The sequence below is a fragment of the Bufo bufo genome, chromosome 3 (genome assembly GCF_905171765.1).
Source record: "Bufo bufo chromosome 3, aBufBuf1.1, whole genome shotgun sequence".
NCBI lineage: Eukaryota > Metazoa > Chordata > Amphibia > Anura > Bufonidae > Bufo > Bufo bufo.
Window position 1 is genome coordinate 407,135,227 of NC_053391.1, and position 14,107 is coordinate 407,149,333.

Consider the following 14,107-nt stretch of genomic DNA (forward strand, 5'->3'; position numbering starts at 1 on the left):
TAGGCCTACTTTCTCCTCAAAGTCCTCAAAGATTCACATAGGACGGTGCAAATTTAGTCCCCATTGCTGTACCTTTCTGTTGTATATAAAATTTGTCCCTAAATATGAAATAATTGTGGTGTAGTGTAAAACTAATACAGTGTTTCTCATCCGTATCATTGGGGGACACAGGCTTGACCATGGGTATAGCTGCTGCCACTAGGAGGCAGACACTAAGCACAAAAGTGTGAGCTCCTCCCTTCAGCTATACACTTCCTACAGGGACTAAGCTAAAACAGTTTTAGTTTAGTGTCTCTAGGAGGCAGACCTTATCTTTTTTTTTTCTTCTATTTTCATTTCTTTTAGCTGGGCTGCAGGAGAGGGGAGTCCAGGGGTTCCCCAAGCCCGCTGCTTGTTCTCGGTCTCCAGAAGACAAGGAGGACCAGAGGTTCCCAAAGCATCTGTATCCCGCCAGCTTTAAAGTCGCCTGGTCCGGCCTACGCCAAGTCCCCTCTGTTACCGGTGTAGCAACCCTCCCCAAGGGGCAGCACAGTGGTGACCTGACTGGTGCCAGGAGGGCAGTAAACACCAGACTGGTGAGTATTCTCTCGGTCCCCTAGGCCCCTTCCTCCTCCCTCCCCCTTCTCAGGTTACTCCATGTGAGGCCTGCTTACCTTCACCTGAGACCTCAGTTCTGCAGGCGTAGGGGGGCTTCATGAAAGGGCACGCTTTTACAGTATTCTCCCCTGGGACCACCTTCCACTCGTTCCCGGTGTTCCGGTCATGTTCAGGGCATGTGGACGCACGAGGAACACTCCCTTCCCATCAACATTCTGGAATTGAGGGCGATTCGTCTCTCTGCTTCATTGGACTGACCGCCTCAGGGAACGTCTGGTTTGGGTTCAGTCTGACAATTCCACGCCAGTAGTCTACCTCAACCACCAGAGGGCGGTGACCGGCAGCCATAGCAGAAACAGTGCTGATTCTCAGCTGGGTGGAGACCCATGTCCTGGCGCTGTCGGCAGTTCACATCCCCGGCATCGACAACTGGATCGACGACTTTCTCAGCCAGGAGCGTCTCGATTCCGGCGAATGGGCTTTTCACCCGCAGGTTTTTCTAGCGATCTGCGAGAGATGGGATTGACCGGATCTGATGGCCTCTCGCTTCAACCACGAGGACGAGAACTTCGTTGCGCGGTCTAAGGATCCCCTGGCCCTAGTGTACCACGCTCTTGTGATTCCGTTGAGTCAGTTTGTTTCCTTACGTGTTCCCTCCTCTTCCCTTCATTCCGCGTCTTCTCCGTAAAATCAGGTCCGAAGGTCTGCCCGTCATTCTTGTGGCCCTGGATTGCCACGCATCCCTAGTCTTCCTCCTCGCCGACGAACGATGGCGTCTTCCCCTTCGGGAGGACCTCTTGTCTTCCACCCGAATTTAAGGTCTCTACATTTAACGGCATGGCTGTTTCTCGGATGCTGTTGTCCAGACGATGATTCATGCCAGGAAACCGTCATCCTCCCGGATCTATCACCGGACCTGGAAGTCCTACTTTTATTTTTTTTAAATCTGATATTTTTTTATTAAACAAGTATTCAAGATACAGAAAACAGACGGAAAAAAAAAAGGGATGGGTATAGACAATCAAATATGGCATTCAGAAAATTGTCAAGACTTTTTCCATAATTTACATCCATATTTCAATAGTGAAAGCAAAATAGGCAAATATATACCCTTTTAGATGTAACCCAAAATAAAATAAACCGCCCTCCGACACCCCATCTCCCAGCGATGAGACTGGTACTATAACACTTGTATAGGTAGCGTGTGTCAGCGCGTTAAAGAAGATAGAACTGTGACCCTGCATAAGGTCTTAGCCCTTTCACTTTCCATGATAAACTTGTCTCTCAAGTCCTTCTCCACAGATCACCCACCATAGTTATCATTTCCAATCCCGGTCTCGTATGTGCAAACTCAGAAACCACTCGCAGCTCCGAGGCCACTCCTCCCATCACAGCCAAGTCAATCATAAACCAAACTATGCCGCATTGATCCTATAAGATACCCACTTGTCCCAGATTTTTGTGAACTTGGCCAAGCACTGCCTTTTAATATATACTTCTTTTTCCAGACAAAGAATCTTGTCCATTCTGTTAAAAAATTCAACCCTAGAAGGGGGCTGGGGTCTAAGGCGGTATTTTAGCAATTCATTTCCTGGCCTGGAAGAGCAAACACTGCACCCCCAGGTGTGAATTGTGATTTGTAATGTCCAACAGTCCCAACACACGTCCTCGGACCAGATGGGACCACAATGAGGTTAGCACGCCTATCCAGTAATTCCAAAGCTCCGTACACTCCCAGAACATGTGCATCAGGGATGCAGCACTCTCCCCACATCTAGGGCAGTAAGCATCATTCCTAACCCCGATCTTAAACAGAAAGGATGGAGTCCGGTATTCACAGTGAACAAGAAGTAATTGGGACATACGCTTGCCCTCAGACTGATAACTGAGGTGTTAGTGCCAGTACGGCTTTCCATTGATCCTCTGATATATAACCAACCTCCCCCTCCCATTTTTGTTTGACCACCAAGGAGTCATGCCTCACAGATTTCACGAACAGATTCCTGTATATGGACGATATTAGTCCAGTCGAGGAGCCACAGGCGAGAATCTGTTGCAGCAATGGGACAGTTGTACATGTAAGCGACATAGATTTTGCCTGTACCTGGAATGCATTTCTTAATTGCAAAAATTGAAAAAAGGCTGTATGAGGAAGGGCAAACTCATTCCTGAATTGTTCAAAAGATTTAAACACACTATCTCTTTGTAGTTGATACAGGAACACCACACCCTTCCGTTCTCATGGGGAGAACCCCTCTAGGCGAAACATTTCAGGAAACTGGGGATTTCTCCATAGAGGAGTGACCTGGGTGAAGCCCCGTATAGACTGCAAGTCACATTTATTCCAAACCTTACATATTAAATTAAGTGTAGGGTATCCCGCCAACTTATCAGAGAGACCACTCTGTTCTAGTAAGGCTATAGGGGATTAATTTTCTATAATGTGGGCTATCAGCCGCACAGATGCGTTGTCCCCAGGGGTCCTCCCCCAACCCCTAATTGCTGTAGCTGAGAGGAAATAAAATATAACTTCCGAAGGTTGTGTCGGCATTCCATCTGAATGAAGAGATCATTCTACCTTCCGTTTATCCTGCCCTGTCTCATCCTCGCGAGCAGTCACTTTACACTCTGGATTTGGTACGAACCGTTCGCATCTATCTGTCTCAGACGTCATCTTTCCGATCAACGGATTCTCTGTTCGCCGTTCCAGAGGGGCCGAGACAAGGGTTGGCTACTTCCAAAGCTTCTATTTCCCGATGGATTTGTTTAGCCATTGTGGAAGCGTACCACATAAATTATCAGGTCCCACCCTTCTGGGTTACTGCTCATTCTGCTTGGGCAGTAGGGGCCTCTTGGGCAGTGCATCATAGAGCTTTGGCCCTTCAGATATGCAAGGCGACTACTTGGTCGTCTTTGCACACTTTTTAAAAATTTTACAGAGTACACACCTTTGCGTCTTCTGACGCTTCTCTGGGGTGTAGATTTTTGCAGACGGCAGTTTCCTGACCGGAGGGTTTCTTTGTTTATGGCCCACCCTTGGGACTGCTCTGTAACGTCCCATGGTCAAGCCTGTGTCCCCCAATGATACGGATGAGAAAACTAGATTTTTGTGCTTGTTTCTCTTCCGTTCATTGGGGACACAGCACCCACCTATGTGGTTCTGGGTTTGTACATTATTCGGTTTTCCTGTTTTTTCTCCTTGCTGCTCCTACTGCTTTTGCACTAACTGATTTAGCTTAGTCCCTGTAGGAAAGGTATAGTTGAAGGGGGAGCTGACACTTTTTGTGCTTAGTGTCCGCCTCCTAGTGGCAGCAGCTATACCCATTGTCAAGTCTGTGTCCCTCAATGAACGGAAGAGAAACAGATTTTACGGTAAGTATAAAAATCTAGTTTTCTTATTGTAGAAAATTCAAAACAAAATGTGGCTTGTTATGAGAAATCATATGCTGCTGATCAAGTGTAAGGTACTATATATTCATCTTTTTTTTTTCTTTCAGCCCCAGAGAAGAATGTATCTCTGCCGAGACTCTTCTGTTGCAGCTACTTCAGAGCTGCTCTGGTGTACTTGCTGCAGGAACGTCCACCCCGAAATCTAACCAAGTGCAGTATGCTCAGGAATTATATACTCACTTGTGTAAAGGTAGGTTCCTTTTTCTTGTGTTTCTCAAGATCTCTTAATAGTTGATTCATGAGTTGACTTAATTAAGACATTTATGAAAATAGCATAAAAGCCTACTCACCTTTTTAACCCCTTAAGGACACATGACGTACCGGTACGGCATGTTTCCCGAGTCCTTAACCCCTTAAGGACTCAGCCCTATTTCACCTTAAGGACTTGCCCATTTTTTGCAAATCTGACCAGTGTCACTTTAAGTGCTGATAACTTTAAAACGCTTTGACTTATCCAGGCCGTTCTGAGATAGTTTTATCGTCACATATTGTACTTCATGACACTGCTAAAATTGGGTCAAAAAAAATAATTTTTTTGCATAGAAAAATACCATATTTACAAAAAATTTAGAAAAATTTGCAAATTTCAAAGTTTCAGTTTCTCTACTTCTGTAATACATAGTAATACCCCCAAAAATTGTGATGACTTTACATTCCCCATATGTCTACTTCATATTTGTAGCATTTTGGGAATGATATTTTATTTTTGGGGGATGTTACAAGTCTTAGAAGTTTAGAAGCAAATCTTGAAATTTTTCAGAAATTTACAAAAACCCAATTTTTAGGGACCACTACAGGTCTGAAGTCACTTTGCGAGGCTTACATAATAGAAACCGCCCAAAAATGACCCCATTCTATAAACTACACCTCTCAAGGTATTCAAAACTGATTTTACAAACTTCGTTAAGTCTTTAGGTGTTGCACAAGAGTTATTGGCAAATGGGGATGAAATTTCATTTTTTTGCCTAATTTTCCATTTTAACCCATTTTTTCCACCAACAAAGCAAGGGTTAACAGCCAAACAAGACTGTATATTTATTGCCCTGACTCTGCCGTTTACAGAAACACCCCATATGTGGCCGTAAACTACTGTACGGGCACACAGTAGGGCGTAGAGGGAAAGGTGCGCCGTATGGTTTTTGGAAGCCAGATTTTGCTGGACTGTTTTTTTTGACACCATGTCCCATTTGAAGCCCCCCTGATGCACCCCTAGAGTAGAAACTCCATAAAAGTGACCCCATCTAAGAAACTACACCCCTCAAGGTATTCAAAACTGATTTTACAAACTTTGTTAACCCTTTAGGTGTTGCACAAGATTTAATGGAAAATAGAGATACAATTTCAAAATTCTACTCTTTTTGGCAGATTTTCCATTTTAATATTTTTTTTCCAATTACAAAGCAAGGGTTAACAGCCAAACAAAACTCATTATTTATGGCCCTGATTCTGTAGTTTACAGAAACACCCCATATGTGGTTGTAAACCGCTGTACGGGCACACGGCAGGGCGCAGAAGGAAAGGAATGCCATTCAGTTTTTGGAAAGCAGATTTTGCTGGACTGGTTTTTTTGACACCATGTCCCATTTGAAGCCCCCCTGATGCACCCCCAGAGTAGAAACTCCAAAAAAGTGACCCCATTTTAGAAACTACGGGATAGGGTGGCAGTTTTGTTGGTACTAGTTTAGGGTACATATGATTTTTGGTTGCTCTATATTACACTTTTTTGTGCGGCAAGGTAACAAGAAATAGATTTTTTGGCACGTTTTTTTTTTGTTATTTACAACATTCATCTGACAGGTTAGATCATGTGGTAATTTTATAGAGCAGGTTGTCACGGACGCGGCGATACCTAATATGTATACAATTTTTATTTATTTATGTAAGTTTTACACGATTTCATTTTTAAAACAAAAAAAATGTTTTAGTGTCTCCATAGTCTAAGAGCCATAGTTTTTTCAGTTTTTGGGCGATTATCTTAAGTAGGGTCTAATTTTTTGCGGGATGAGATGACGGTTTGATTGGCACTATTTTGGGGTGCACATGACTTTTTGATTGCTTGCTATTACACTTTTTGTGACATAAGATGACAAAAAATGGCTTTTTTTACACCGTTTTTATTTTTATTTTTTTACGGTGGTCACCTGAGGGGTTAGGTCATGTGATATTTTTATAGAGCCGGTCGATACGGATGCGGCGATACCTAATATGTATACTTTTTTTTATTTATTTAAGTTTTACACAATGATTTCATTTTTGAAACAAAAAAAATCATGTTTTAGTGTTTCCATAGTCTGAGAGCCATAGTTTTTTCAGTTTTTGGGCGATTATCTTGGGTAGGGTATGATTTTTGCGGGATGAGATGACTGTTTTATTGGTACTATTTTGGCGTACATGCGACTTTTTTGATCACTTTTATTACCTTTTTTGGGAAGTAAGGTGGGCAAAATTTTAATTTCCTAATAGTTTTTATTTTTTTATTTTTATGGCGTTCACCGTGCGGGGAAAGTAACATGACCGTTTTATAGATCAGGTCGTTACAGACGCGGCGATACCAAACATGTGTAGGGAATTTTATTTTTTCCATTTTTAATCAGTGATAAATGTGTTTTTTGATTTTTACTTTTTTTTCACTTTTTTTAACATTTTTTTTTGACCCAGACCCACTTGGTTCTTGAAGATCCAGTGGGTCTGATGTCTGTATAATACAGTACAGTTCAATATATATTGTACTGTACTGTATTTTACACTTTGAACAGATCTATGCCTTTTAGCACAGATCTGTTCAGCACCATGGACAGCAGGATGCCTGAGACAGCGTCCTGTTGCCATGGGAACCTTCCCCGTCTGCTCCGTACTGGTCAGAACTGCGCAGACGGGGAAGGGTAAGGAGGGGATCTGTCGGGGGGCTGTCTGGGGGCTCCCTCTTACGGTTAACTTTTTCCGCACCGCCCACAACCCCCCCCCCCCCCTGCACCACCCGCCGGCAAAAAAACATGCAGGGGGGGTGGCCGGTGTAAAATCTGTTTGAGGGACACTAAGGTTTCTGATCCCCTCGGTCAGGGACCGCGGGGATCAGAAACTGCAAAAAGCGCAGCAAACCGCAGGTCTGAATTGACCTGTGGTTTGCGGCGATCGCCGATACGAGGGGGTCACATGACCCCCCCTGGCGTTGTCACAGGATGCCGGCTGAATAATTTCAGCCGAAATCCCGTTCCGATTAACCCCTGGGGCGCCGGAATACCGATTTCAAGTTAGGACGTACCGGTACGCCCTGAGTCCTTAAGGGCTCGGGAAATAGGGCGTACCGGTACGCCCTGCGTCCTTAAGGGGTTAAATCTTGTGCAACACCTAAAGTGTTAACAAAGTTTGTAAAATCAGTTTTGAATACCTTGAGGGGTGTAGTTTCTTAGATGGGGTCACTTTTATGGAGTTTCTACTCTAGGGGTGCATCAGGGGGGCTTCAAATGGGACATGGTGTAAATAAACCAGTCCAGCAAAATCTGGCTTCCAAAAACCAAACGGCGCACTTTTCACTCTACGCCCCGCTGTGTGGCCGTACAGTAGTTTACGGCCACATATAGGGTGTTTCTGTAAACGGCAGAGTCAGGGCAATAAAGATACAATCTTGTTTGACTGTTAACCCTTGCTTTGTTAGTGGAAAAAATGGGTTAAAATGGAAAATTAGGCAAAATAATTTATTTCTCAAATTTCATCCCCATTTGCCAATAACTCTTGTGCAACACCTAAAGGGTTAACAAAGTTTGTAAAATCAGTTTTGAATACCTTGAGGGGTGTAGTTTATAGAATGGGGTCATTTTTGGGTGGTTTCTCTTATGTAAGCCTCGCAAAGTGACTTCAGAGCTGTAGTGGTCCCTAAAAATTGGGTTTTTGTAAATTTCTGAAAAATTTCAAGATTTGCTTCTAAACTTCTAAGCCTTGTAACATCCCCAAAAAATAAAATATCATTCCCAAAATAATTCAAACATGAAGTAGACATATGGGGAATGTAAAGTCATCACAATTTTTGGGGGTATTACTATGTATTACAGAAGTAGAGAAACTGAAACTTTGAAATTTGCAAATTTTTCTAAATTTTTGGTAAATTAGGTTTTTTTTTATGCAAAAAAAAAATATTTTTTCGACTTCATTTTACCAGTGTCATGAAGTACAATATGTGACGAAAAAACACTCTTAGAATGGCCTGGATAAGTCAAAGCGTTTTAACGTTATCACCACTTAAAGTGACACTGGTCAGATTTGCAAAAAATGGCCTGGTCCTTAAGGTGAAATAAGGCTGTGTCCTTAAGGGGTTAAAGAGGCTCTGTCATCAGGAGCAACCCTATTAAACCGGACATACTGCCTGTTAGGGCTCATCATGCTGAATAAAACAGTACCTTTCTTTTGTCTGTATACTAAACAGCTGCAGAGATATCAGCGTTTTTATTCACATGTAAATGAGAATTATTTATTCTAGTATAGCCTTTTAATATGGTTTTGAATAAAAGAAAAAAATAACAGAAAGAAAATGTATAGGTCTTCTGGGATTTGAACCTGGGATCTCTATATGTAGGGTAAACCATTATACCTCTAAGCTATAGCATCACCTTAGAGATGCATGGTATTTCTATGCTTATACGCTAACATATCTTACTGGTGTCTGTATAAGCATACATTGTGCCTGTGAATACAGCAGTAATATGTAGATTAGCTTTCTGAGCGTATCTCTGTGTGGTGAAGCTATAGTACATAGTGATATGATATTTACATGCTAGCACACAGCTCTGGCCTCAGCATGTCTAGTCCTGTCAATCAATGGGAGGGGGGAGTGTGCAGAGCACAGGGGGTGTTACAGAGCAGTGCTCAGAATATTTGCATATGAATAAAAACGCATATTTCTCTGCAGCTATTTATCATACAGACAAAAGAAATGTACAGTTTTAATCAGCATGATGAGCCCTACAAGCCAGTATGCCTGGTTTAATAGGGATGATTCTTTTTAAATCAAGATAGTTTTTATTGAAAAAGTAAACCACATTGTACGACATTGACACATACTGTATAAGTCAGCCTCCAAAAGCATGTATAATAAAATACATTTGTGCCCCTTTTTAAATATAAATACAATGTTGTTGTGTCCTCTTATTGTTTCCAAGGAGTACACATTAATCACAATGTATCCAGGGCGTACATACATCATAATAAAATCCAATCATTAAACCAAACACCCCCCCTCCCCTCCTCCTCAAGCATTTCAAACCTGTGAGACGACCGAGCCCTACAAAAGCAGCATCTCTTCGGTGTTGTAGCACTGTCCACTGCGAAACACTAGTGCACAGCCATGCTGCCCAGCGTTCCCACTATACCAGGCCAACCTACCGCAGTCGCAGTCCCCCAGTCCCAGAAATTTGGTCTCTTATGCAGTCTGCAGTGAGGGCCCCTGACACTAGACCCGGAGCACTTAACCATCCCTGCCAAATAGATAGAAACTTATTGGGACACTTCATTTTCAAGTATATTCCCCTTTCATACCTTAGGATGGTGTTCATTCTATTAATGTATTCCCGAGAGGTGGGCGGGTCCTGATCGGTCCAGTGTTTAGCTATTACTATTCGGGCCTGGAACAGCATTCTCTGTATACATATAGATAAGTTAGTATCCCCCTCATCAACTTCTAGCAGTCCCAGAAGACAAAACCTGGGGTCTCCACGAACATCCACTTGGGTAACATCTCTGATAATCCTGGCAATATCCGTCCAGTATGTATCTAACTTAGAGCAATCCCAGAACATATGTACCAGAGAGGCATTCTCAGCCCTGCAGCGAGGGCAACAGGAGTCAGGGCGAAGACCAATTTTATAGATGAAAGCAGGGGTCCTATAGACCCTATGTAGTAGATACAGCTGAGACAAGCGCTGCGCTTCATTAAGAGTCAGGCTGGGTATTAAGGCTAAGGTATCATTCCATTGTTCTTGGGAGATAGCACCCAGATCTCTTTCCCATTTATCTTTAACCGGAAGGGATCCTCCAGGAGTAACCCCCCCCCCCCCATGCAATTGGCGATATAGTAATGAAATCACCCCTTTTGTGCTCCCAGGGCTCAATAATTGTTGCATTAAGAATGGGGTAGATGAAACTAATCCACTTCCCGAAAATTGTGCCTGATACGCATGCCTCAACTGTAAATACTGGTAAAATGCTGTGTTTGGGAGGTTAAATTTCTCCTTCAAACAGGCAAAGGTCTTCAAGATGCCTCCGTCCTGTATGTGCTGTAGGCAGCAAACACCCCTCTTTTCCCATGGGGAGAAACCCTCCAATCGGAACATTTCGGGCAGGTGTGGATTTCGCCACAAGGGGGTATACCTATGAAATCCTGTGAGACCAAGTACAGCCTTAAATTTTGACCAGACTTTGTGAATTAGAGATAGCGTAGGAGTATCTCCAACTCCCTGTATCTTTCCAATTTCCACCATATGAAAGGGGACATCATGTCCCGATAAGAGAGATATTATCCTTGCCAACGGTCTGGCACCCATGACCTGTCCCCAGCCTTTCAAGTGCTGCAACTGTGCAGCCATAAAATAGTGCCATGGGCTCGGATAATAGGGATGATTCTGGTGACAGAACCTCTTTTAAAAGGCTTTTCTGAGACTTAAATACTGATGACTTGTCCTCTAATAGGTCATCAGTATCTGATTGGTTGGGGTCAAACACCCGGGACCCACCGATCAGCTCTACCAGAAGGCAGCGGTGCTCACAGTCACACCGCGGCCTTCTCGCTGCTTTCCCTAGGTTGAGTGACGATACGTTCATCAGCCACATGGCCTAGGTGCAGCTCAGTCCCATTAAAGTGAATAGGGCTGAGCTGCGATAGCAAGCACACCCGCTATACAATGTATGGCACTGTGCTTGGTGAGCATGGAGAAGGCCTCAGCGCTCACAGGAGCAACAGTGTCTTCTCAAACAGCTGATCAGCGGGGGTCCCGGGTGTGACCACCACCACCAATCAGATACTGATGACCTATCCAAAGGATAGGTCATCAGTATTTAATTCTCGAAAAACCCTTTTAATGCACTGGCTGGTTGAAGATGCCCTCCAGTTTCCCCTTACTAAAGCTCATTGGCCTTAGTGTATGTGAGCAAGTCTGTCAATCCAACAAGGCATACATCAGCATCCACTGCCTGCTTGACTAACTCAAGCAATTATGGCAGTTCAAGTGGACAGATCAGATTGAAGTATTATAACTGTTATTTTTTGGAACAGGTTTCTAGTTTGCACTACTGCACCTCATCCAGGGTAAATCGCATATAAGCTTGACATATTGGAATATAATGGTGGAGGTTCTTTTTACCCCAGTCATGACCCGAAACTAAGGGGCTGTGGCAACCTGTAGCATTGCTAAATTTCTTTGCTCTTCTGAACTTTCTGGCATTGTACGTATCTGACATGGAGTTGTCTCCCCACCACAAGAAATGATGGCATATAGCAAGGTTACTCTATATCATCACTTTTTGATTGGTGGGACTTCGACCTTCTAAGAATGTGTTGCTCTTCTCCAATGTGCAGAGACAAAGCTGGAGGAAACCCAGTCTTCTCTTTTTGTTGTGATTGGCAAGGTTTCTGAAGGTCCTAGTGATTATACCATAGCAGTCATAGATAACAAAACCTCTATAATTGTATGTATGTTTCACATACGGAAACACACATATTAGTACTTTTATAGATAAGGCAGACTGTCAAATGTGATGATTTTTCTGAAGAGCTGTTAATAGCACAGTTTCATTGTATTCCCTGCTACTCTCATTTCAGCTATGGACAGCATGGACATTTCCTCTTTGTCTTCGAAAGCTCTCAAACAAGAGATTACTAACACTTTACTGAATGGAGCTGCAATTTTTTTTCCTGATCGTGTGACCAGAAGAGATCAACTGTTCTCTTTAATGGTAAGAATATTAAGTTGCCAAACTCCAAATACACTATTAGGAACCTTGCACGCTAAGCTGATAATTGATTTATTTCTGTTTTGTTTCAAAAAAGAGAATTAGATCGCACATCCACAAGCTAAGCTTTGATTAAGCTTAACTGCTTCTCAGCAAAATTAACATCGCCTCTCAGCGCAATAATTAGTGTACGGCCCCCTATACTGCATGCTATATAAGAGGCATTAGTGTACTTTTTGATCAAAAGGCATAAGCCCACTCACCGCTCTAAGCTGGTGGATGTGCAATCTAATTCTTTTTTTTCTTTTTTGAATCGTGTATTTCTGTTTTGTGTTTAATAATGGGTATAACCGAGTAAGGCTACTTTCACACTAGCGTTTTAATTTTCCGGTAATGAGATCCGTCATAGGGGGCTCAATACCAGAAAAGAGCGCTTCAATTTTGTCCCCATTCATTGTCAATGGGGACAAAACTGAACAGAACGGAATGCTCCAAAATGCATTCTGTGCCGTTTAGTTGCGTTCCCATACCGGAGAGCAAACCGCAACATGTTTGCTTTCCGTCCTGGAATGCGGGGCAAGACGGATCCGGCATGACCCACAATGCAAATCAATGGGGATGGAGCCGTTTTCTCTGCCACAATAGAAAACGGATCTATCCTCCATGGACTTTCAGTGGAGCTCATGACAGATCTGTTTTGGCAATGTTAAAGATAATATTATTATATATTAATATTAAGATTATAACGGATGCAGATGGTTGTATATCAGTAACGGAAGCGTTTTTGCTGAACCCCGCCGTATCCAGTAAAAATGCTAGTGTGAAAGTAGCCTAACACAATCGACTGCATTTGTAAAATTACGCCTGTTTACTGTTGTCATTTTTCATTATAGAAGAAAATTACTGAAGAGAAGCAACCACAGTCAGTTCAAACCACCTTCCAGTCTCTGTGTACTTACTTCAGGTGACATCTTTATTATCTATCGCCAGTTCCTGAAATTTTCTGCTAGTAAATGCTTTTAATCACTTGGGGTGCATTCACGTGACCGTATGTATCTTGTGGTCCGCAAAAAATTACGGATGATGTACGCATTCTTTTTATGCGGACCTATTGTAACAATGCCTATTCTTGTCTGCAACACTGACAAGAATAGGACATGTTCTATCTTTTTTGCAGGACTGCGAAACAGACATATGGATGCAGACAGCACACAGTGTGCTGTCCACATTTTTTGCGGCCCTATTGAAATTATTGGGTCCACATCCAATTTGCAACAAATGCGGATCAGATGCAGACCAAAAATATGGTCATGTGAACGGAGCCTAGTCTCAATCTCCCAGTGCAAGCTACTCACATTGTGAGTCTATGTAGATCTCTGCTTCTGCTGCCCAATTTGCCAAGTAGGATATTAGGCGCGTTAGTAGTAGAAAGTAATTGCCAGCAGCTGGCTCCAGAATGCGCCTGTCATAAAGAAATGAAGGAGATGCAGAGGGCTCGGCAGACTGGGTACTTTTCTAGACTGTGGATTGTGAGCCTGCTCACTAGAAACAAAATGATCTATGAACAGGTGGTAGCTGAGCTGCAGCTCCGCAGCGCAGGCACTACATGGTGGAAGGCACCTTCTGTTTGAGGCTCCATTATGTTTCCAAGGCTGCCGCAAACGAGCTGTGTGGTGTGGGTATTGAACACCACCAACCTAATATTGATGATCATGACCATCAATGTCTAAAAGGTGGACAACCTCTTTGATCTCCTGTGTAAGGTCAGCTTTGCCTCTGGATCACTTGCCTGTAAACATGGCTGTAAACTGTCAACTTAGAATAGCAGTTTCATTTCTGAATACTTTGCTCAATAGTAAATTTTTAATTGATGACATAACTTTTTAAATACATTTCTTTATACAGTGAGCAAGACCCAAGTGGACTATTATTACTACCAGATACAGAGATGTCTCCAGATTTTGACATAGGCCAAGTGCTTTCTGTCATGGACAAATTTTTGGTGATGGCAGTGAGAGAGGTACCGAAATTGCGGAGTGCTCAGTTGTAATGCTGTGGGCTATATGAAAATGAAAACGTTTTGGGGAATTTATCACGCTGTGCATTTCAGAATTATGGCTGC

The 14,107-nt window shown here is 42.9% G+C and overlaps 1 protein-coding gene across 1 annotated transcript in view; it reads left to right on the top strand.

The window, feature by feature from the left end:
• The window catches only part of ZZEF1 (zinc finger ZZ-type and EF-hand domain containing 1), a 183,981-nt gene that overhangs the window by 47,296 nt on the left and 122,578 nt on the right, over positions 1-14,107 (top strand). The window contains exons 15-18 of the mRNA XM_040424851.1: positions 4,095-4,237; positions 11,855-11,988; positions 12,879-12,949; positions 13,891-14,005. Of these exons, the coding sequence (XP_040280785.1) occupies positions 4,095-4,237; positions 11,855-11,988; positions 12,879-12,949; positions 13,891-14,005 (463 nt within the window). The remainder of the gene's footprint in view (positions 1-4,094; positions 4,238-11,854; positions 11,989-12,878; positions 12,950-13,890; positions 14,006-14,107) is intronic.